We start from the raw sequence: 25,835 nt of genomic DNA on the forward strand, positions 1-25,835 counted from the left end.
TATAAGGGCCACACAAGTAAACCATGAGCTGGTTGGACATCCAATTCCAAACACCTTCCACCCTCTTTGTAGCTGGGAAGGCTTTAACCAAGATTTTGAAGTAATGTGTTTTAAAATTGTGTCCGTAAGTAGGTAAAAAGAGCATCCTATGTCCAAATCAACACAAAAATGGTTTACTTAGCACTTATTTCCTATTTCTCTTTACTGAGGGTGGCAATAATTGTGATGGACCTGTATATGACTTCTGAAATACAGAGGGGCCCAAAAATGCACATTATCTATGTGGTTATCTATGCCCTTTTTAAAAGCTTTTAAGTGTGTATACATTTTGAGCCCCTCTGTAGCTGACTTCACATTCTTGCAAATATGTAATTCTACATGACAAAGCTGGTAAACTGGATTAAGAATAGTGTTCCTTAAGTAACCTAGATATACTTACATTTGTTAACCTGTTAACTAACCAAGAACAGTTTGGGGAAGATAATTTCTCAGATTAAAACCAAGCAATCAACAACAAAATCTAAAAACATGAAAATGCATAGTAACACTAATGACTAAATGAATTTAAGACATTCTTTTTTATGTGCCAAAATTGGTCAATACATTTTGGAAAAAGAAAAGCATCATTCATCAACACTGTGGGAAGTTTTCCTGGACATCAGCAATGACTTGTAAGTTGAAAAACCTATAGACAGAATAGTGATAGAAAAGTGGTCAGGAAAAGTAGAAAAACTTGAAGGTACTCACCAAGGGTGACATTTGTTAAAAATAAAAACAGACAATAAATCCGTAATTGTAACATGTTATCAGTTATGGATGAAAGTGGTGCACCTTGCCCCCCACACTGCTCCTCTACTGTAGTGTACTAGACTATACTGTAGTGTACTAGACTATACTGTACTGTACTGTACTACACTATACTGTACTATATTGTTCTATACTGGTGCCCCAGCATCCAGAGCTCCTCTGCTGATGGTTTAAGAGAAAGAAGAACACCACTAAGCTAAACTGTGGGGATTTTGAAGGAAAGATGAGGTGGAGCATGTAGGCGGTCAGCCAGTACCACAGTGAATCAGCTGTACCGCCTGTGTTAGTAAATGAAGTGTTTATTAATGCAGTGATATGTCGTGTTAAACATGCGAAATATGAAGGAAATTGTTTCCCATTAAATAATTGTTTAATCACGTTTGGTTTTAAGGGTTTTTAAACTTTTAAATCCGTGTTTTAGTGTAGCTGGGACAGTCTGGACAGGCTGAACTTGACAGAGTAATTGTTGTTACTTTCTCCCCTCTAGTGGCCTGAACTGGGTTGTAAACCATACAGCAGTGCGCATGCGCATGCGCAAGCTTTTATGGTTATGGAAAAGCTTTACACGAGTGTGTTGCATGCATTGAGGGCAGTTGTAGCCTAGCTTAGTGGTTAAGGTACTTAACTAGTAATCAGAAGGTCACTGGTTCAAGCCTCACCACTGCCAGGTTGCTGCTGTTGGACCCTTGAGCAAGGCCCTTAACCCTCAATTGCTTAGACTGTAAAACGTCACAGTACTGCAAGTCGCTTTGGATAAAGGCATCCGCTCAATGTCGAAAATGTAAATGCATTAAATTCTGTGTGTTTATTTGTACAAAATACAGTGAAGTGGATCAGTGAAAACATTAGAAAGAGAATGAACAAACTGTGGTTTCTTCGTTGTACTGTATTTTTTTTTTTTTTTTTGAAAAATGAGGGTTGTATATATGACAAGTAGGCGGCACGGTGGCTAAGTGGGTAGCACTGTCGCCTCACAGCAAGAAGGTCCTGGGTTCGATCCCCAGGTTGAGTGGTCTGGGTCCTTTCTGTGTGGAGTTTGCATGTTCTCCCCGTGTCTGCGTGGGTTTCCTCCAGATATTAAAATTGTGAACTGATGAATCTTGTGTAACGAGTAACCACCATTTCTGTCATGAACGTAACCAAAGTGTAAAACATGACGTTAAAATCCTAATAAATAAATAACTTCTTTGTATTGCATTTCACTAAATGTCCCAACTGGAATTCTGGAAATGAGGTTTGTCTGTATGCCATGCTGATTTAATGTCAAGCACCTTGTAGGCCCTGAAGATGCAGACCTGGTTATTTACTGCACTCAGATTACTTCTGTAGTGTTGTCAATACTATTAAACTAACCCTACTCACTGTGGTTGATATATTGCTTGAGGGGTCACTTGTTGTTATTTGTATTATTGTAGTAGAGCCATTTATTTAGAATGTATTAGTGTATAAATCACCAGGTCATATAACACTTTAATATGCTTACATTATGCATTAGTTACAGTCATTACTGTGAGACTAGCATGGTATAATAATACAGTATTTATTCACAGCAATCTAAAACAAGAATGATACATGATACATGGATGATGTAACTTTCAACATCCTGAACACAAAAATCTCCTGAATGTTCATCGACAGGCGTTTAGAAAGGTATGTGTAGAAAGCAGCTGCCTGCTCTTAATGGAACCACAGAGATATTTTAAGACTTGGAGAGGGTTGTGACTTTATTTTGGCTTAATTTCTACAGGGACAAGCACCGGCGCTTCACCATCTTGGTTTCCCAGTACATGCTTTCTCATAAATAACATTTTAAATTATTGATTAATAAGATAATTGAAGAAACATAACAAGCATCCACAATGCTCCATAGTGTCCACTGTGACAAATTTACATATCTACTGGTCATGAGTTATTAAAAGTTGTGCAATAACGAATTCTTGTTTAATAAATATATAAATAAAAAATACCAGAAAGTTTGAGCTCTTAACACGTGTTGGAGGGGGATGGTGCCCTCTTTGGCCTGGGTGAGGGTGGTGCAAGTGGCAAAGTAATTGTAATACAGTGGACCCTTGACTTACGAATTTAATTGGTTCCGAAGGGCTGTTCTTAAGTCAAAATGTTTGTTAGTTAAACCTGTTTTTCCCATAAGAAATAATGTAAATAGAATTAATCCGTGCCAGACCTCCCAACACCCCCCCCCCCCACCTAACCTCTCTAATGTCTTAAATGGTCTTTTTTGTTATAAAGTATACAAGTATATTTTCCCTTAAATCTTAAATTATAGAATAGACATTCCTGTAATAAACAATAATAAACAATACACAGTAGTTCTGTACATAAAAAACACATCACATTTCAGTACAGTACATGTGCTGTACCATACACCACAATAATTTTTTTTTCTTTTTTATTATAAAATGTATCTACCAGAAACAACAATAACTCTCATATTTCTCTACTATTTCCTTCTTTATTTCAATAGTGTTGTATTTCGCAGGTGTAATTGCACGAAAGAAAGAATACTTTACTCAGCGATTTCCTTCTTCTCTCTCACTCACTGTCCCCGCTGTCTGATACACAGTGACAGCTACTGGCAGGAGTAATTATACAACAACAAATAATAATAGATTTATTCGTTTTCTCACCAATGCGCTTCCTCTGCAACTTCTTTGGGGACATTTTAATATAGAATTTTACAAAATATATAGGAAACACCAAAAAAACATCGTCCGCTGTCCGAATGTGGCTCACTGTGTGTGTATATACTGTATATATATATATATATATATATATATAGAGAGAGAGAGAGAGATACGGTCGGACTTGTTCGTGACGTCACGTGTTTCGCGAATTTCGGTTCGTAATCCAAAATTTGTTCATACGTTAAGTTGAAAAAGATCGTTCATAACCCAAAATGTTCGTATGGTAAACCGTTCGTAACTCAAGGGTTGACTGTAGTGAGCTGTAAATGATCAAATTTTTGTTATATGTTCTTTGAAACATGATATTAGAACCCTGGTTTGATTGTGTAAGGTAACACTGCTTAAAAAATTATGTACCATATAACACAGACTTTACAGTCTCTGGATAGCAACCTAACTTTGATATTTTGAATTGACTTGTTAGGCAGAACACCAATTGAGGGTTTCAGAAAGCTTTTAGACCTTTATTATTGTTGTTTGTCTTTATTTTACATTCTCAAATGTTAAAGCAGTATCACTAATGCTCCTCCAATAGAGCTGTTTTAGACAAAGACCACTGCTGGCTGCTGGGCTATCTTTAGAGGGTCTATCAGCATCCTCAAGCTGTGGATTGACAGGACAAGTGTGGCATGACGGAGGGTCTGGAGGGACACCGTACAGCCCCCATCACCCACCCTTCAATATGGCATTCCATACAGAGAGAGACAGCAAGCGGTCATGGAAGTCCTTCATTAGCTGTGGTGTGTTTCTGTACCCCTCTCTGAGTAGCCAGTAGTTCAGCACTGTAGAGCACCAGGCATGGGACAAGACAGCTGAAGGTGATCACTAACATCCCGGCACACAATTGAGACACATATTAGCAAAATGGTGGCAGAAGAAGTAGTGGTCACACTTTCGGGCGGAGCGCCTTGGGGTTTTCGACTGCAGGGCGGCGCGGAGCAAAAGCAACCGCTTCAAGTATCCAAGGTAAGTGTGTCAGCAATATCGTATACAATACAATTGCTGAATTTCATGTTTCCTGTTCTGTAGTGTACAGTATTTCCAGTAGTGTTGGGTGTAGATCTTGTTTCAGGTGTTATTTTTGGTATACAGTCTGTGGGAGAGCCATAGTGGAGCATGCAGGCCCACACCATACAGTGAGATATGAATATATGATCATTAGACATGGTACATTCAGGGGTGATATGCCAAGATATACAAAGACATGTTCAGTATTTTAGGAACTATTAAAGTGGACCATTTGACAAATTGATGAAGATGCTTGAACCAACGTTTTACTATTTTTAGGACACAGTGTGACATTTTGACACACACAAAATGCTAAACAGGAGCATTTTCACTGGTGCTCTCGTAAATTATATGTAATATTATACATTATACATATTTGATATTTGATATTGTATCTTCATGCAAACTCCTTGTGCCAACATACCACCAGTGAATCTTCTTTATGAGACTTTTCCTGTCAGCTCAGTCCACAGCAAAGTATAATATCAAGGTTCCCAAACCCCTGTAAAAAATACCTCTACTTCTGACTTTACAAACTGGTTCCTATCAGAGTTCCAGTCGTATCTAGCAAACGCCACACACTTAAGTTTGGGATTAGATAAAGAAAGTGCTCTCTGATTACAGTAGCATCTTATTGTATATTTAGAGACTTGGTGAACTTAAAATGCTCCCATCTTCTACAAACGGTACTAATGATCGACAGAATCCTTGAACAGATGATCTGGGTATTTTCAGGTGTGTTGTTATTTTGGTAGATAATGCTCAATCAATAGATCTGTGTCTCATTTTATCTGTACATTCTTTACTGTTTCTCATGTTAAAAGACCAGGTGAAATACCAAATCCTTCCTTCCTTCCTTCCTTCCTTCCTTCCTGCCTGCCTGCCCGCCCTACTTCCTTCCTTCCTTCCTTCCTTCCTTCCTTCCTTCCTTCCTTCCTTCCTTCCTTCCTTCCTTCCTTCCTTCCTTCCTTCCTTCCTTCCTTCCTTCCTTCCTTCCTTCCTTCCTTCCTTCCTTCCTTCCTTCCTTCCTTCCTTCCTTCCTTCCTTCTTGCCCTACTTTCTTCCTTCCTTCTATCCCTACTTCCTTGCTTACTTCTTGCCCTCCTTCCCTCCTTCCTTCTTGCCCTCCTTCCTTTCTTCCCTACTGTCCCACATCCTTCCTTCCTTCCTTCTTGCCCCACTTCCTTCCTTCCTTCCTTCCTTCCTCCCTTTCTTCCTTCCTTCCTTCCTTCTTGCCCCACTTCCTTCCTTCCTTCCTTCCTTCCTTCCTTCCTTCCTTCCTTTCTTCTTGCCTCACATTCTTCCTTCCTTCCTCCTTGTTTTTCCACAATGTGTGTTATTTGCCAAATAAAATGAACTGTGCATTAAAATACACAGATGTTTGTTTCACTGTAGATGTTTTATCCTTTTTTTACTTAATAAATCAATGAAACATGGAATCCAAACAAGGGTCTCCAAATTCTGCATAAGACTGTAACTGATCTCTGGTTTTGCTTAATCAATAATGAAATACTAATCAGCTAAGCTCAGAAAGGTTCTGACCACCATCTATAAATGAATGAACCTAACTGAACCTGTAGAATACTTCTGTACTTGTACCACACTATCAGCTTCATTCGGCTTCTGTGATACTCGAACCCTTGCCATGATTCCTCTTTCTCTCTGCAATGTATCCAGTAATAGAACTCTTATCTTAGGACTGAGTAAAGTTACAGACGGATATTTACACACACAGCACGGCACATCTGCTACATGATGACTGTGAGCGAGACATTTTCCCTGATCTCAGTGCTATTTTGGATGATGAGCCATGCCTGGTCAGTCGTGCCTCTGGTACACTCTGATGATCCCAGTTTAATGGAAATCAAAAATAAAAATATGTTTGAGTTTTGAAGAATGAATGAATTTTAAAGCTTTGGAAACTCCCCGTGTCTCGGTTTAGACCAAATGACACCTTACTGTCTTTCCACTTGTCGTGTGACCTTTTTTCCACTGCCAGCGGGGTTCCTGGATGAGATATTCTGATCTTCCAGTCGTCCCGATTGCCGCTTTTAACACAGACATGCGAAACGAACTCTGTGACACTGAATCACAGAAGAATATTTAGCTTCTGAAATGTTCTGGCAGCTTGGTTGGGGGTAACAGAGTAAAAGTAACTTTATACTGTGGGTAGAAAAAGTGTTCTTTGTAAAACAGTTGGGGTGAAACATTAATAATCACATTAGTGACTTACAGTAGCCCTGAATAGACCTAGTTTTTTCTTTATTAATTTATGCAATTTATATTCCTAACCACTTTATAGGAGTGTCTGCCTCCTGACTTTTTGGAAGATGTAAGGAAGCCCAAGTTTCCGAGGATCCACACTACCAGCTTTGCCACAGTGCCATGGAGAGACCACTCGTTGGACTTTTCAAACATTCATTGCTCCAATTTTCCCGGTCTAGTGCCTGCATGCCTATTGTAGGTGGTTTTGACAGTGGACAGGAGTCAGCACAGTGGGCACCTTGACTAGCTTGTGACTACCAGAAGGGTTTGATGTGCTTTGTGTTGTGACATGTTTACCTCAAATCAGGATTAAAATCTGCAATTTGAGCCAACAAGAGCTTTTCTGTTGGTCTGTCCCAGACACCAAAGACGAGATGTCCTTTCGCATCAATAAGCCCAAGAACCTGTCAACTTGGATCTATTGCAGGGCTTCAGCCATCCCTCACCAGACATAGCCAATCATGTCTGTGTCGGTGCCCGTCTGGTGGGCTAGCATAATAGAGTAGACTGAAACAGACTCCAGAATCCACTGTCATCCTTTAATAAACTTCATTTGATGTTACCGCTCTGGTTTCTCACGTATAGTCTACCTTCTAACTGAACCTGTTGTAGTTGGCGATTGACAGGCGACTGCTGAGGACTTTATTTAGGCTCTATTTATGGCATGCACCCCGAAGAGCCAGGACAGCTGCTCTGGCACTAGGTGCACGTGTCGTTCATTTTGTCAACATTCATAAGCCATTGTCTGAACCAAAATATCAGGAGTGGGTCAACGGCTTCCAGACATTTTTCTGTGTTTTCAGAATGACCATATGTGTAAATAGTTTGGTGTAGCTAGCTAACCTAATCAGCCACTAGGCCACTAGTATAACATTTGTAGTTTGTAAAGTCATGTTTCCTCTATTAACCTGCATTTTTAAAAAATATAGTCACGTTTGGCTCTGTGCTTTTGTTTTATTAGGATGGTGATTCCAAGTACATGAAATATTGTGTTTAAGTGCTGCATAACCAGTCAGAAAACTTTGTGGTTTGCTGGAGATTCCTGATTGCAATCGAGGAGGGTATATTTCCTGCTCACGCCTCCTCCCAACAGTGCACAGTCCTTAGCTGACCCCTTATTTTCACCTTCTTTTCACCCTTATCTGCCACAAAGTGGCCAGTTAGTGTCTGCTGCAGGCACTGCCAATTATACTCGCTAGATGGTGTCCAGGCGACCGGTGGCAAAGCCGAGTTTCAAACCGAGGAGTCCAGAATCTCGGCGCAGGTGTGCTAGGGGAATATCCCGCTGCGCCACCTGGGCACACTTAATTTATATTTTTATTTATTATAAAGCTGTCTGTAAACACAAATAATATGCAAATTCTATGTAGTATTTTATCCTGTAAATAAAGTCACAATGCATGAAGGCTTAGATAATCCAAGTAACAGAACGTTAATCTGGTTGTAAGTTAGTGCATGCAGCAGTTGCACCCAAAACTGAAGATGGGTGGATGTTATGCCAAAAACTAAGCCCATTTAAATAAATAGGGGTTACTGGTAACATTTTATCATCAGTGTTTCATCTATTGGCAGTTCAAAAACTTAATAGTACTTCATGATCAAGACCCTGTGTCCTGTACTACAAAAAAAGATCTTTAAACCCTATTTACAAGTAAAGACATCTTTACATTAATTTACATTACATTCACTCATCACTTAATTAGGTGTAACCTCCCTTTACTTCCATTCATCAGACCCAAACTGAGCACTGGAATGACACAAACATGGTAATGGCAAGGTATATTTGGTTAAAGCTTTATTTTCCTATCAGCATTAGGATTATGGTTTTTAAAAATCTCAAGTACACTTGAACCTGATACGTGGGTGCCAGTAATGCACCCTACCGTGCCATATATCTAATCAGTAAGGCTTCTATGTTGGGTACTTTCTATTAATGGATAGTGTCGAGGTGGTTGGCAAAGCACCAATTCCTAATTGTTGCAGTCGATTCTACATTTTATTTCTTGGTAAAAGTACTTTTAGCAACCAAGTGGTTTAGTTGAGAGTCGGCAAGTGGTTGTCAGTCTTTTTTAAATGTAATTGGTCAGAATTTAAAAATAGAGGCATGGCAGCGTGTAGGCCCTGAGAAGTAATATAAATATTAGGATAGAAAATAGTAATGACTGGTAGTAGTAATAATTATTATTATTTTCAATTTCATCAACTGATTTATCCAGGTCAGGGTGTTAATACATTGCAGAGTAATCATGATAATGAAATTAATTACATATCTAATTTTAAAAATAACAGATTATCTAGAAATTAGCAGAAAGTTCCTTTACACCAACAAAAACAGAGTTTCTGTACTTTTACATAACCACTAGTTGACCTCAGTGCTGCATAATGCACAAGTGAAATTCTATTGCTGGTACTTCATGTAGAAGCCAGGAGATAAAGCCAGAACTAATGCCTGGTTTATCAGCACTGATGTGTGTTGGTGAAGTGGCTGTCGGAACAACACTCTCCTATCTGACAGGTGGCTGTAAAGTATGTTCCTGACAGATCGTGACAAATGAAAGCACAGAGCGAAGAACCTGTCCTATTTGTCCTTGTTGTAGGTCAATCATTCGGTAACAACCTGCTACAAAATGTATGCTGCATTAGGAAGTGTTGCCTGAAAACTATTATAACATCAGTTTTGTTAGAGTTAAACATAACTGCTGGTTTTTAATTAATTATCCAAGGCATGTCTGTTTTTACTGAAGTAATATCCTTACAAACACAAATGAAAATCTTACTGTTTACTCTTACTTACAGCTGATAAACTTATCACATCCTTTGCAAACCAACATGGGTCATTTTATTATGACCTTACGTTTAAGAGTGTCCACTTTCCAAAAAACAACTCATTTTATGGTAAAAGAATAAAGAAGATTGTCATATATAGTTAGAAGTTACAGTTATATAGTATATAAGGTTTTTGAGATACAATTATTAAAGCCATCAGATATAAACAGTAGTTAAGTTGCAGTGAAAAGATGTGAGATTAACACCTTTAGTAGACATTTCTGAGCGGAGTTTTGTGGTAAATAAGGGTCATTCATTTATATAAGTTTGTTAGCTTTGTTAGTTTTCACACCAAATATGTTGGGTGCTTGGTGAAGTTAAAAATGAAAGAATATATTTGATTCAAACCTGGTTTAAACTCTAGACTTGTGCTAACTGTTAGCGTAAATCCAGTGCCATGTAGCATGAAGATACCAACATATGAGTGGCTATTTGGTGGAAATTAGTTAACAAATATACAGTATGACAATAAAAGTGTTTAGTGTTTTATTTGGTTTTACACTGAAGTGGCATTAATAAAGTTAAACGGTGTAAAATGCTATACAGTATACTACTGTATGTGACGTGTTCTTGTGAGTGGTGTGTCAGTCATGTTGACTTTGTCTCCCCCTGCTGGTGTAGGTGAGGAAACGCAGCAAGGCTTGCAGAGCAGGTCTTCGGGAGACTGATGAACTGGTGGCGATTAATGATGTGCTCTGTAGTGAGCTGTCTCACGCTGATGCCATGAACCTGATCGACAATGGTAGAGGAACCCTTCATCTCAGGATTAAGAGGTCAGAGTCCAACATTAAGATACGAATTATGGAACACAAGGGTCTCCTGATTTCTTACTTAGTATTGTTTTTTTAGATTTCTTATTATTTGGGAAAACATTGGGTAAATGTAAGTCCTGTCTGGTGAAAAGTAGTGCCCTAACAGCTGCTCCTAGTCTTCTATTACAAGTAATTTGGGCAAAATGTTACACACCAGTCCTAGCCTTTATTAAAACTATAAGTTAGTCTTAACATGAAGGGACAGTGGTAGCCTAGTGGGTAGAGCTTTGGGCTATCAACCGGAAGATTGGCGGTTCAAATCCAGGCTCTGCTATGCAGCCACTGTTGGGTCCTTGAGCAAGGCCCTTAACCCTGTCTGCTCCAGGGGCGCTGTATGATGGCTGACCCCAGCTCTGACCCCAGCTTCCAAACAAGCTGGGATATGGGAAGAAAGAATTTAATTGTACTGTACATCTGTATATGTATATTTGACAAGTAAAGTATATCTTGTTCTAACCTAGTTTGTTTCCTACGGATTTTCTACCATTGTCACTAAGACACCAAGTCTAGATTCAAACCTAAGACCATTAGGATGTTAAATCTAGCACCACTCACCTGTGTACAACACCGTATATGCATTTACTTTTATAGCGTTTAGCAGAAGCTTTTATCCGAAGCAATTATTGACTTATTGTCCAATACAGCCAATGCAAGCCATTGAGGGTTAAGTGCCTTACTCAGGGGGCCCAACATTAGCAACTTGATAGTGGTGGTAGGGCTTGAACCAGTGACCCAGTATCTTCACCACTAAGCTACCACTGCAACATGAGAAAGCTAGAGGATTTGGGCTTAATCTAAATGTCAGTGCTAACCTTGAGGTTTTGTCATGGCTTTATTATTTACTGGTCATGATGTTGACCCTGGCCACTAGTTTTAAGACAGGCTTTGTTTGTAGCCATGAGACGTCTAAGTGTGCGGTCAGTGTCCCTGGTCTGTTGGCCGATACAGTGGTTACGATAAAATACCTCTACATTTACTCCTTTAACAATGTGTATTCTACATTTCCCTTATTACTTTTCAGGGCTCCTGTGGGATTCTCATCAGTGGTGCTGCTGGACCGAGCCCCGTCCCCTCGCATTGATAAAGAATACAGGGCAGCCATAAGAGCACTGTCCCCTCCAGTCAACTCCAAATTGACATCTGTCCACAAAAGGTCACTCATGTCACCCACCGGTGGCCCAGAGTGCCTGACCTCCCCTCCAGACAGTGAGGCATACTATGGCGAGACAGACAGCGACGCGGACGTCGTGGCTCAGGAAAGGCATCGTAAACAGAAGCGCCGTAGCCCTGCGGGATCCCCAGGTAAAGCCAGTAGCCTGAATTCTTACCACCAGGATGACGCCTCTGAGATGAGTGGCTACGAAAGCACGTCTGAAATATACGCGGACACCCCGACTCAGTCCTGGACCATGGCTAACGGGACAGCCAACGGGGTGGGGCTTCTTCAGCAGAATAGTCTACCCGGAGTGGCACGAAGAGAAGTGGTGTATCAGCCCAACCACACCGATTGGTCTCTTCAGGGTGAGAACTTTTCTGAGATCTCTGACCACAGTCCATCAGGTGCTGCAGAGGTAGACAGTGGATTCCAGGAATTTCCAACAGTGCCGCCTCCACTTGTATCCCCAGAGAGGGCTAAAGCGGCCCTCATGAGGGCATCCCACGTGAAGCTGGTGCCGATGGTGGGTCCTGTGGATAACCCCATCGATGAAGAGCTGACGGTCACGTACATGGATAAAGCCAAGCAAGCCAGTGAGTATTTGAAGGCGGTTCCATTACAGACATCATGATGTTCTACAGCAACCCATAATCTAACATGAGAGCTGCTTCTTACAGTTGGGTCTTTGGGTCGTACACTATTATTAGACTCTGGTTTTCCACCATCAAAATATGCACAAGGTGAATTGGCACCTCGTCCTGGGGGTGTCTTTCGTCTTTGGGCATATCGTTTCCAATCAGCACCAGACCCACAATGACCCATGATGAAGTGGTTGGTGAAAATGGATGATAAATGAATACTAATAAAGCCGTATTTGAGCTCATTTGAATACTAATGTGACGGGGGTTCTTCCAAAACTATATGGTGACAAGGTATCTGATAGGCGAAAGGGGAAAAGGAAGAACTCGAGGCTATATTTTCCCTCTGAGTCAGTTCCATAATGCAAGCACTTTGGTCACATAACTAGAAAGGCATGTCCAGTTGCTGTTCCCTGTCGCTGGCGCACGTTTTAGGAGCTTCCCCCAACCCTAGATCATTGATTTAATTTCAACCTTCAAGCCAGAGTTCTTATAAAACCTGGAGGAGACTCCAACAACTCCAACAGGTGTGTGAACTATTCATACACTAGCGCATCATGTTTATTTAATGTTTCAGGTCTGCTTACTTTTTTTTTTTTTTTTTTTTTACATAAATATAGAGCTACAGTGCATGGAACTAGTAATAGTGCGATAAATATGTGAAGCTGATATCCCGGAGTTCATCCCGTGGATCTGGTATCTCTGGTTGATGAGGTGCTAACACGTTTCTTTGAAGTGTTTTGACCGAGTTCCCTCTTAGCGCATGGCGGAGTGCCTACATGTAAGCACAGAAGGTCACCTTGCTGGAAGGGTTAGGTTATGATAAAATACTGTATCTGTGATAAATGACACCATGATAGACTTTCCAAAAAGTGGAGAATTATATCTGCAGAAGTCTTTAGGGTACTGGACAGGCCTTTTTTAGACTTCAAGGCTACATCTGTGTCTAAATGTTTTCCAGGGGTTCTTTAGAATGTTTGCTGGACTAAGAAGAATAAAAATGATCATTGGATGGAATGGGTGCTCGAATAAACCATTTTTATTAAAACAACAACAGTATACCTTTGTTGATACCTTCGACAATAGACCTACAGGGTTCTATATATTTAGGACATATTGTTTTTAGGTAAAACTAACTATAGTGTTGCATGTCTTTTTTATTCAGCTACTCTTAGCATTAATTTGATTGTGCTTAATGTGAAGCAAATCCTGAAAGCATCCTAATAAGCATCAAAAGATCACATCCCAACGATTTATATTAGTATGTTTTTGGATGGTCAATGGTCATTGGAATTGATTAACCTGAGAACAAAGATGGTCAGACTCGTGAGGGGTGTTTGTTAACTCACACAATTGACAGACAATCTTTTAGATGCCTTTATTGCTCCTTAAGTTCCTCTATTGAAGACCAAACTGAAGACATCTCAAGAGTGGTAGATGGAACCAGTGTGTTAACCACAACTGTGGTTCTTTGGATGATTAGGATGCATGTGTGTGTAGGGTTCTTCATAGAACCTTTGAGGGTTTCTACAGAGGAACAACCAAACTTCTCATCATATCTTGGTAAAGCAGGTCTTCATCGCATAGGTGGATCACTTTCTGTAGGAGTTGTAGGGAGCTTAAGGGACAAACACTTTAGGGTGCTGGAAGGATCCCTTGTTCTAAGAGTTTATCAAAATACTGCTGCTTTTGGGGGTTCCTTCTGGGTTTCATGATGGTTTCCAGTTGTAGGGTTCAACACAGAGCCTCCAAAGGTTCCCCCAAAGAGACAGTTCAACAGGCTATGGATAGATTATGGATAGGCTTCATCGAATCAACTGCTAAACTATCTGGTGTTTGTTCTATTTGACATAAACAAGATGAATAAATAGTGATGAACAGAAATAGTGTACATTTTTCCACCCTTCTCCTATTGCTTGCGTCTAAACATTTGTCCTAAGTGACTCTAGAATCATAGGCTTAAGTCTGGGCACATGGTATGAGATGTCAACACAGGCACCGATGACGCCGGTAATAAATGTTAATGGCAATGATGAGATGTTTGTTCTCCATGACCAGTGAAGCAAACAGCGGCAGTGGCAGTGTGCCCTGACAGGTGGGGTGGACCACCCGTAGCCATTTGTGTGTTGCTCATCGACCGATATAGTTTGCATGACATAATGGGGTGTCATCGGGTCGGTGTCGGGATGATGCAGTTAGATTATTTAAGGTCTTTCGGCTCAGACCATGGACGCGGAGGTTTAGGGGTAATGCAGGCGACGAGCTCCCCACGGATTTCTGGCTGCCCTCCATTAGCATGTGAGTGTCTCTTCTTTCATTTGAAGGTTGGGAAGTTGGGGAAACAAACACGACATGAAGAACCTCACATCGCTTAGCGGGCTCGGTGGTGTAGTAGTACCCGCGTCTGTACAGGTAAAACCGGCGCTCTTTTGTAACCTGTTGGAAATAATATTGAGCCTGTCAGTGGGGGAGCTGAACACGTTTGCTAGATTAGTGACTTTAAAGTGATGGTGAGTGATTGTGAACGGTTTGGGTGTGTAAAGGTTTTGTGTTGGGATTTTATTAAGCATTTATTTTTTTTATAGTCTCCTAAGCAGGACTGATCTATGCTAAACTGTATTTAGAAGTTAGAAAGCGTGATAAATGTATATCTGCTTATCAGCGACAGATCAATTGCATTTTGAAATACACAGAGCGTTTGTTCTTTTTTCTTTGTTATTTTTCTATTAGATCTGAAAAGGACTCAGTTAAAAGCATGTGTATTTTTATCTTTCATGGTAGTCTGTTTTAATAGGGGTTCTTACTCTTCAGAGGTCACTCTCTCCTACTGTAAGAATGTGCCTGGCTATTTGTAGTGAAGGATGAGCTCAACTATGTACCTGTGATCATAACTGTGCCAGACATGCTTTCACCATTAGATCATCCTAGTTTAGAACGTTTAATACCTCAGACATGCCGAATTATTATCTAATAAAAATATTTAACAGGCATATTGTTAAAGATACTGTATAAAAAGGCATTAAACTCTAGCTGTGTGATTAGTTTTGGTCATAGAAACCATACTGGGTACAATGGTTTTATGGGATGATGTAGTGGTTTTGAACCTCACATATTTGTTATATGATTAATCAGAGAGGGGGCACTGCTGAGCAACAGGAGTCACCAATGTTGTATGATTATACTATGATTATACTCTATCACAGGGTTTTCCAAACCCCTTGGGTGGGTCGCGAGCCAAAAAAAACAGGTTGCCGAGAAAAATAAGCCTATCACAGCTTTTCAATGGGCGCAAGGCACACAGTAACAGCCAGTCCATCACAGGGTAGACACACACACACACACACCTGACTGCATGTTTTTGGACTGTGGGAGGAAACCGGAGCTCCCAGAGGAAACCCACGCAGACACGGGGAGAACATGCACACAGAACTCCACACAGAAAGGACCCGGACCGCCCCGACTGGGGATCGAACCCAGGACCTTCTTGCTGTGAGGCGACAATGCTACCCACCCTAAACCAATATAGCTTTATTTTCCAGGGTAAACCAAAGGACCTCTTGTTACCCAGACTAATTACCTGAGTAAATAAATGTACCCTTATTTACCTGGATGAATCAATTTACCTTTAGTTGGTAAAATGAATGAACTTTTAATTTCCTGGGTAAATAAGTGCACATTAAGTTAAGATAGATAGATAGATAGATAGATGGATGGATGGATGGATGGATGGATGGATGGATGGATGGATAGACAGACAGACAGACAGACAGATACTTTATTTATCCCGAAGAAAATTATTGTAACGTATAAATACCCGATTCGTTTCCTTTGTAGTTTGACGTTTGATGATCAATTGTAGCCTCTGATCTTTGCCTTGTTACGTCTTCTCATCCAATAGTTTAATAATTTAGTATATACTATTTTTCTTTATTATAGTGTTGTATTTTTTGGAATGAATAATAAAATGATTGTTATGTCTACGCGCTTGCGTCCTGCCTCATCTGCTATGATGATTATACTATGATTATACTCTATCACAGGGTTTTCCAAACCCCTTGGGTGGGTCGCGAGCCAAAAAAAACAGGTTGCCGAGAAAAATAAGCCTATCACAGCTTTTCAATGGGCGCAAGGCACACAGTAACAGCCAGTCCATCACAGGGTAGACACACACACACACACCTGACTGCATGTTTTTGGACTGTGGGAGGAAACCGGAGCTCCCAGAGGAAACCCACGCAGACACGGGGAGAACATGTACACAGAACTCCACACAGAAAGGACCCGGACCGCCCCGACTGGGGATCGAACCCAGGACCTTCTTGCTGTGAGGCGACAATGCTACCCACCCTAAACCAATATAGCTTTATTTTCCAGGGTAAACCAAAGGACCTCTTGTTACCCAGACTAATTACCTGAGTAAATAAATGTACCCTTATTTACCTGGATGAATCAATTTACCTTTAGTTGGTAAAATGAATGAACTTTTAATTTCCTGGGTAAATAAGTGCACATTAAGTTAAGATAGATAGATAGATAGATAGATGGATGGATGGATGGATGGATGGATGGATGGATGGATAGACAGACAGACAGACAGACAGATACTTTATTTATCCCGAAGAAAATTATTGTAACGTATAAATACCCGATTCGTTTCCTTTGTAGTTTGACGTTTGATGATCAATTGTAGCCTCTGATCTTTGCCTTGTTACGTCTTCTCATCCAATAGTTTAATAATTTAGTATATACTATTTTTCTTTATTATAGTGTTGTATTTTTTGGAATGAATAATAAAATGATTGTTATGTCTACGCGCTTGCGTCCTGCCTCATCTGCCACATACTTAATTTTAGTGCTAAAGCTAGAAGGGTTCATCTGCACCAATCGAATGCTGCCCACCTGAATTGGGCCCTGACAACACCGTTTAACTTCTGATCGTATATTGAATTTGTGTCTTGAGGAATACCTTTATCACTTTATTACTACTAAAAATCATTTTGGCTTTGATTAGCTGTTAGTATATAAAACCATGACATGCTGTATTAATTTCTTTGACCATTTTCTTTAATCTTTACATCCTCAGAACTGCACAGAGGCGAGAGCGTGCAAGACAAGCAGGTGAAGGAGGCTCGGTCCAAGTGCCGCACCATTGCGTCACTGCTGACCGACGCCCCGAACCCTCACTCGAAAGGTGTGCTTATGTTTAAAAAGCGCCGACAGCGCGCCAAAAAATACACACTCACCTGCTTCGGAGGAGTCGACACCGACAGCTGTAGCACCACGGAGGGAGAGACCGAGGACGAGAGCCTTTTTGAGTCGGAAGTGGACGAGGACAGTTTGTCTGCGGCGCCGGACCCAACTTGGGACAGTGGATACCTGGATGTTTTGGAGAGGAGGACTTCGGCTTGTGTGCTGTCTGATGGAGAGGCAAATTATATCCCGGGTCTGAACGCCACCTCTGGGAAAGGGGCACAGCTTTTCGAGCAGCAGAGAAAGAGAACTGAGAAACACACACTGACATCTGTAATCCAAGTGCCAACCGCTATGCCCCAGCAGCCGGAGACCATCTCAGGCTACGCACCAGTTCCACCAACTACTCCGATTACCCCTTTTACTTCCCAAAGTACCAACATAGTGAACGGGGAGCCTGTTGTCGTGAGTAGAACTAGTGTAGTATTGTCTTCTCCAGGCCAGACTCCTATGCCCACAATGCCAGGAACTTTTTCGGAGCAGTCAGACCCTTCCTCTGGAAGCTCGGTTCACAACAGAACTGCCAGGCCTTTTGCCCCTGGCTGTGTAAGCCACAGAGCTGCAACAGCGCCAGTAAACTTCAAACCCAACACTTCCAAAAAGACTTCAATTCAAACCCAAGCGGTATCGACGGCGACAGTGCCAGCTTCCTTCCCTGCAAATACTTCAGACGGGAAGAGAGCTATCTCCAGCACCTCCCTGTACATCCCCCCAAGACCATCCACTGTCAGCGGCCCCATTATGGTCTTGTCTCCAACCTCTTCTGTGGCGTCTGCTCCATATTCCCCAGTTTCAAATTCTGTACCCATCTCATCACATGGTGCAGGAAAACCTGCTTATTTCTCAGCTCCACCTGCTCCTGCTCCTGCTCCACCCTTTATTCAACCACCAACTATGGATTCTCAGATGTACTCCTTTCCACCAACACAAAACGTGCCCTTTAGCCCACCTCCAGTCTTATCTAAAGCCCCATATCAACCACCACTACCACCTTCAAGGCCATCACAGTCGTATGTATCTACTTACACTCCTAACCCAGCTCCTACCCCCATAGCCCAAGCTCCTGCACCTCCCGAAGCACCTAGAACGGCCCCGCAAGTAGCACATATGCCGCCATCACCGACTCACAAAGTTTCCTTTAACCCATATATCTCAGTAGCAACTACATCATCTGACAACTTAGTGACTCCCGTGGCTCAGCAGTGCCCCCTGTCTGATTCAAGTGGAAGCATTTCTTCTCGGGAACAGCGCATCTCCGTACCCGCTTCACGCACCGGCATCCTACTGGAGGCTCGGCGCCGTGGCTCGAAGAAGCCCATGTTCAACAAGCCCGAGGAAAAGAAGCCCGTGTCGTACAACCCTGAGTTGCTGTCTCTAGTGCAGAACCTGGATGATAGGTCCCGACCTGGGGCAGAGCTTGGATTTGAGTCCGGTCCAGAGGAAGATTTCTTGAACTTGGGTGCTGAGGCTTGCAACTTTATGCAGGCTAACAGGAACAGAGCACCCCCACCAGTGGCTCCAAAGCCGCCGAATAGCGGCGTCGAGATCCCTCAGATGGGTGGAAAGGGAGCGGATCTGTTTGCTCGCCGGCAGAGTCGCATGGATCGATATGTGGTGGACAAATATTCAAGGTCTCCTGCTCAGCCACGGGAGCCTTCACCTACACCCTCTCTCCAAGGTCAGTGGAAATATTCCCCTAATGTCCGTGCCCCTCCTCCTATCAGCTACAACCCACTGCTGTCCCCATCCTGTCCACCAGTGGTTCAGAGAAGTACTAAGGCCAACGAGGCTCCAAGAAGTGGAAACAGGGCATCAACTGGACAGCAGAAACAAGGCATAAAAGCTCTGGACTACTTGAGCAGACAACCATACCAGCTTAACTCATCCTTGTTCAGTTATGGTGGAGGAGTGCCTCAGACTGCCCCCACCTACCAACAGCATCAGCAACCACAAGTGAATGGATTTGGCATGAATACCAGCACCTTGAATCCACCGAAACAGGTTCCTGTCAAATCGCCACGTGTTTATGAAATTAAGCGTTTCTCTACCCCAACTCCGATGTCAGCTCCCACAGCCCTGACCCCCACCGTGATCGCACCACGTTCGGCCACCACGCTGGCTGAGCCCATGTGGCGTTCGGATCTTGACTCTCCTCCTTTGGTGAACTCTCAACCTGCTGCTCTCTTCTCTCCACCGCCTCCAGCACCTACGGGAGCCCTGCCAGCACTCCCCAAATTCTACACTGCTCCTGTGCAAAGTGCAGCGCCCATCCCAGCACCACATCCTGTGCAAACCCACATGCCATTCCAGCCAGCCAAGCAGTTTCAGAGTGCCCCGGATCTGAGTCCCCTCTCCCCAAGCGGAATGCGTTCTGTGGTTTCTGGAAGCAGCCAAAACGTGCAAGTGCCAAGGCCGCGCTTCAGTGTATCCAGCCTAGGGCTGCAACCCAAAGTGTGGAGACCTGGGTGCATGAACTAGTGTAGAACTGGAAGCATTAAGTTACGTCGACCACGTCACTCAAACTGTAGCTGAAGGACACGTGGGTTAATGTTGCAAATCAACAAGATGGCACTGATTGCATGTACGTGATTTATTCAGAAGTTATATTTTGACTGCATATACACAACGGGTCTGTGGAAAACCTAGTGAGCTGCCTTGCTGCCTACTGCCTACCTGGGCAGCTGCCTAATTAGAGAGGATTCTAATAAGCCATCGACTTATAAGGCAGATTATTTAGACGCACTACTTAGATGGCGATTACGTCACCACAGTTTTCGCTTACTAAGCTAACACAGCTAGCCTTAGGCCATTCAAACCAACGGGCTGAGATGGCACAACCGGCTAGCACGCCAGCTTACATCTCCCTCCGTGTACCGAAATGGTTAAACTGTCACTGACCTTTATACAAGTTAAAAACCGATGAGAATTTATTTACATTTAAAGGAACTCCTTTGGTTGCTCTGCATTCGTCCAGCATGTTTGTAATTTTTTGTGAGAAAAGTTGCGCCGCACTGAATGCTGGGATTGCCTTCAGCACTAAGGCGGCATTAGATGCTCCCTCATTATTCATTCAGATTATCACTTAGAATTAAGGCACTTTAGTAGGCAGCATCTAAGAATGCGATCTATGTAGAGAGCTCACTGGGTTTTCGGACAGACCCTATATGGTCAAAAGTACAGTATGTAGACATCCTAATCATTAAACTCACCATAGTTATTGTGTTTAGTTGTCACACCCATTTCTAACAGGTGTATACAATCACTTATTTAAATTGAATTGTATGCTTTCAACTTTGTGGTAGCGGTTTAGGGAAGGACTTTTCCTGTTTCAGCTTGACTGTGTCCCTTTGCACAAAGCAAGGTCCATCAAGACATGGTTTAACGAGTTTCTGGTGGACTGCAAAGAGCCCTGAGCTCAAAACCACCTTTGAATATCGATTATAAGCCAGGTCTTCTTGTCCAGCTCCACACTGGCTGTTTCGGAATGGCATCGTCAACATGACATTTGGTCATTTCGTGTATATCAGTTCAAACAGTCGTGGCTTTATTGTTTAGCTTTGTTGTTCACTTTTTATGGGATGGATAAAACAATGTATGATGGGAACTGTAGGACATTTTCGACTGATAATCAAATGGAAGCTTATTATGTCAGCTTGGGCCCCTTTAAAGAGGACCCACCAATGAAGTTGATTAAGGTTTTTAAACGGATAAACAGATAAAAAGGGAGAAGAAGTAAGATGAAGATCATAGTGGATGGAGACGTGCAGGACATCTTACTGAGGGAAGTCATGGACTGAGATCTATAATGGGTTTGTTTACACGTTATAAAGTAACGGAAGTATCTGAAGCAGCGATGGACATTGAGGCACAGTGATGAATTTGATAAATGAATTGGAAAGATGCTTGAGGTATGAAGATAAGGTATCAGTGTGACAAGAAACAAGTCTGGTATCCTCACCAGGAGAGATGGTACAAACCATACTGTACATCTGGATGTGGATCACTTTGGCTGCTTGATGCATGTGCTCATTTCTGTTGTTTCTGCCTGGTACCTTGTGCTTCTTTGCAATGCATGTGCCAAGTACACAGCAGTGCATGCCAGACATACTGTTCCAGGGAGCCATTTAGCCTCGGAGCCTACACACCCCCTCCCTTGTTCCCAGCCCAAACAGGGAGTTGCTTTGCAGATCACTCACTTTTTGTGGTTCATATCGCAATGCATGTGACGTGTCTCCATGCAGGAAGGTACACCTCCTACTTCCGCTTTTACCTCACCCTACAGTTCTGCACCACCTTATTTCTCTCTATTCACCGCCTTCCTTGAGGCTTCTCCCGATTCAGTGGATGCAAGCCGGAGCTTGCTGGAGCTTTGCCATGCTGAGAGCCTCTGGGTAAATCTGTTAAAGCTTGTTTGAGTTGAAAGTTCACTGCCTGTGCTTTCATTGTGGCGATGCTTAAGCAAAAATAACAAGACATTTACGCTTTCCAAGCATTGCTTGTGCACATGAAATGCTTTTATGTGTTAAGGTATGAATGCATAAAATATTGGATGTATGAGAAATGAACAGTATGTGTGTGTGTGTGTGTGTGTGTGTGTGTATGTGTGTGTGTGTGTATTAAATGTAACTTAACAAACCCTTAACCAAAAACAGTAAAACAGTCTGTGGTCTGTACCACTTCTCCTCTGAGATTCGGTTGTTGTTTGGTTGTTGGAAATGACGTTAAGCACTGGAACTATTAACTATATGATGGTAAGATGGTTAAAAATCAAAGAGAAATAGATAATCCACAATAGTGTATTTTTTGTAATATTTTATCTGCTTTTTTGTTCAAATGTATACCATGTTTTTGCTTTTATTAACTAAAATGTTAAATACCACCATTTTTTAGAATGTGGTATATTTATAATAGCTTAATATTAACCTAAACATCTAAAAACCCAAAACTATTTTGCAAATATCTGGTGTCACTGTGGGAGAAGTCAAACCTCAGGGTGAAATAAGAATGAAAGGATCTTATGTGCTGATAATCCCATTGGTGGGAGACAACACAAGAGTTAAGTCAATATGATCTTTTGTACAATAGAACTGACATGATCGACTTTCTTGCTATTATTAAATTGTTATGCTGATTATACGCTCTGTAATGTACAGCACTGTATTCAATTAGAAGAAAGTAAATAAAAGCGTGTTCACTAGTGGTCTCAGACTTTTGGTCTCCACCGTACATCGTATAGCAGGATCAGTAAAAAGTCTTGGCTTGTTTGAAAGGTAACGTGCTCTTCCTAAATCCACACCAGGTTTCACTGTTTCTGAGGTCTAAATAAAAGACTACATTCATTCATTTATCTTCTAACTGTTTTATTACAGATCCATCTCAGACAGGTTGCCAGGCCATTGCAGTGCATCACACACTTAATTATTCACACTTATCTTTATCTAAGAGGGATTTGGAGCTGCTAATACACATAAAGGCATGTTTACAGGAGGAAACCAGAGTAACTGGGGGAAACATATGCATACACTGAGGAAATACTACACTACACATGAGTGTTCGTAGTACCTGTTGGTTCCCAGTTCTCAGTTCCCATACAATTTTAAAACACTGTTAAAAAGAAACTTGATGTAACAGAGTAAACATGGTAAACATGCCATTCCCAATTTTTGGTATTGTATTAAATAGTGAACACACTAGAATGTATTACTCCGATGTTGTTGCATTCACCTTATACACTGATCAGCCATATCATTAAAACCACCTCCTTGTTTCTACACTAACTGTCCATTTTATCAGCGCTGTTGGCTGGATGTTTTTGGTAGGTGGACTATTCTCAGTCCAGCAGTGACGGTGAGGTGTTTAAAAACTCCAGCAGCGCTGCTGTGTCTGATCCACTCATACCAGCACAACACTCACTAACACACCACCACCATGTCAGTGTCACTCCAGTGCTGAGAATGATCCACCACCCAAATAGTACCTGCTCTGTGGTGGTCCTGTGGGGGTCCCGACCATTAAAGAACAGCATGAAAGGGGCTAAAAAGTATGTAGAGAAATAGATGGGCTACAGTCAGTAATTGTAGAACTACAAAGTGCTTCTATATGGTAAGTGGAGCTGATGAAATGGACAGTGAGTGTAGAAACATGTTATGCCTGATCGGTGTATTGCATCTACCTTATAAATTGCCAAAAAATTCCCAGTTTGAGTACATATACACAGGACACGGCAAGAAGGTCCTGGGTTCGATTCCCAAGTGGAGTGGTCAGGGTCCTTTCCTTTTCAAAGTCCAAAGATGTGCAGCCTGGTTAACTGGAGCTACAAAAACAGCCAAAGGTATGAGTGTATGTTTGCCTTTTGATGGACTGGCAACCCATCTAGGGTGTTTCTTACCTTTCGCGACCCTAAATAGAATAAAACTGTGGTAAAACAGACATGAATAAATGATAGTGGCCATTTTATTTATAATCCTGAGACCTTTACTTCTAAAAACACTGAAATCACACATTCGATTACACATTCCAAGCCAAAACCCTAATTAATAGCACTCGAATTACTAAACCATCACTGACCCATACCAGGAACCTAAACTGACAAAGTAAGAAATTAATTTAGCCCTTTTTTTAAATCTATATAATCATCTCATATCAAATACACACACACAAATGGACTGTTTCAATGGATACACAACCTCTGCCTGCTGTAATAATTAAAACCAAATCAATGTTCATGTATTCTCATTATCGATTCGTCTGACTACAGTGCAGTCTGTCGTCTAATCTATCCGGACCTGTCAGTTTGAATTATGATCAGACCCAGCCTGATGGAATCAGAAAGGATTCGCCTCAAGTAAATGATTCACCACCGATCATTTCACCAAGATCTGAGCGGTGTGAATATGCTAGTGTCTTGCTTCTTACTCAGCACAATCGGTAGGCTGGCAGCAAATTAGAGTTATAAGCTTAATGTCTAGAAAAATTCTTCCTCGTCTTGCAGGCACTGAACAATAAATGGAGATGAAAACTCCTTCACATGGTACACTAAGAGAAATCGATAATGCACTGACTCAGACTCTGCAGCCCTTTACTTAAGCAAGTGAATGCTCGCTCAGAATAGCACACGGACGGAAATCATGTGTTGTGTCACAGTTTAACAACAGAGTCTGTTGTAGAAACTGCTGGACAGTTATAATGAACAGATAGATGTGGGCTAGCAAATACCTAAAGGTTTCAGTGGACAGTTTCTACAAAAGGATGGATGGATGGATGGATGGATGGATGGATGGATGGATGGATGGATGGATGGATGGATGGATGGATGGATGGATGGATGGATGGATGGATGGATGGATGGATGGATGGATAGATAGATAGATAGATAGATAGATAGATAGATAGATAGATAGATAGATAGATAGATAGATAGATAGATAGATAGATAGTGAGGTCCGTAAAGCCTGCACAAAGCCCTGGCTCCAACACTACTGAACACCTTTGGGATCAATCGGAACAATGACTGTGTCGGACCTCATAAATTCTTTTAGAGTGGGCACAAAACCTCATAGACATGATGCATAAACTGGTGGGAAGTCTTGACATAAGAGTGTAAGATGTCATTGCTGCAAAAGAGGGACGAGTCCATATTACTGCCCATGATTTTTAAATGGGATTTTCAACAAGCTCCTGTTGGGTATTTAGTGTTACTGGTATATTTTTATGCATGTGTCCGTAATGTCCCCCATCAAATCCTACCCCAGAAACAAACAACGTCTGGTGAGAACGTACCCAGTACAGGGCACCAGTCTATCACAAAGCATGACACAATAACACACGTATTGACATTCAGGGACGTCCTGGATACACTTGGCACAAGGCATAAGTGCTCTCTTCATTAGAGACTATTTTGAGCAATCAGTCCACCTACTGGTAATCCCATGCAGAGACATAAAAAGTAAAAACAGACAGTAACTAGTGCTGGGTAATCAACCTTTTTCTCTACCTGCTGCACTGCTGTATCATCTGGCATTAAGATAATTTTAAAATAGCTGTTTATTTAAATATCCATGGATGTGCATCCAGATAGTATCCCATGGTGCTACTTTTTCTATAGATCTTTATAGATATCGATGGAAGGTCTCAGACACGCCAAAAGGCAAAATAAGTTCAAATCAAAGCTGTCACCATGGTTACTGCCTCCAGTTCAAATCTGTTGATCAATGGGGTAGCAAGGATTGAACGGATGCAAAATAACTAACTGACCTACATAACCGATGTGCCCATGAGAGACTGGAGCCTGACCATCACACGGCCAGTTAGACAGTAGGAGTGGGGTAGGGTAAGACTATACCCAACAGCATCCATTATGAAAGGAAGAAGG

The 25,835-nt window shown here is 41.7% G+C and overlaps 1 protein-coding gene across 1 annotated transcript; it reads left to right on the plus strand.

The window, feature by feature from the left end:
• The first annotated feature begins 4,373 nt into the window (after positions 1-4,373).
• synpo2lb (synaptopodin 2-like b) lies at positions 4,374-22,664 on the plus strand. The gene is made up of 4 exons (XM_063002769.1): positions 4,374-4,475; positions 10,230-10,381; positions 11,442-12,169; positions 17,298-22,664. The coding sequence occupies exons 1-4, from the start codon at positions 4,374-4,376 to the stop codon at positions 19,940-19,942; spliced, it is 3,627 nt and encodes a 1,208-aa protein (XP_062858839.1). The 3' UTR covers positions 19,943-22,664.
• The last annotated feature ends 3,171 nt before the right edge of the window (positions 22,665-25,835 follow it).

The sequence above is a fragment of the Trichomycterus rosablanca genome, chromosome 10, assembly GCF_030014385.1.
Source record: "Trichomycterus rosablanca isolate fTriRos1 chromosome 10, fTriRos1.hap1, whole genome shotgun sequence".
NCBI classification, from domain to species: domain Eukaryota; kingdom Metazoa; phylum Chordata; class Actinopteri; order Siluriformes; family Trichomycteridae; genus Trichomycterus; species Trichomycterus rosablanca.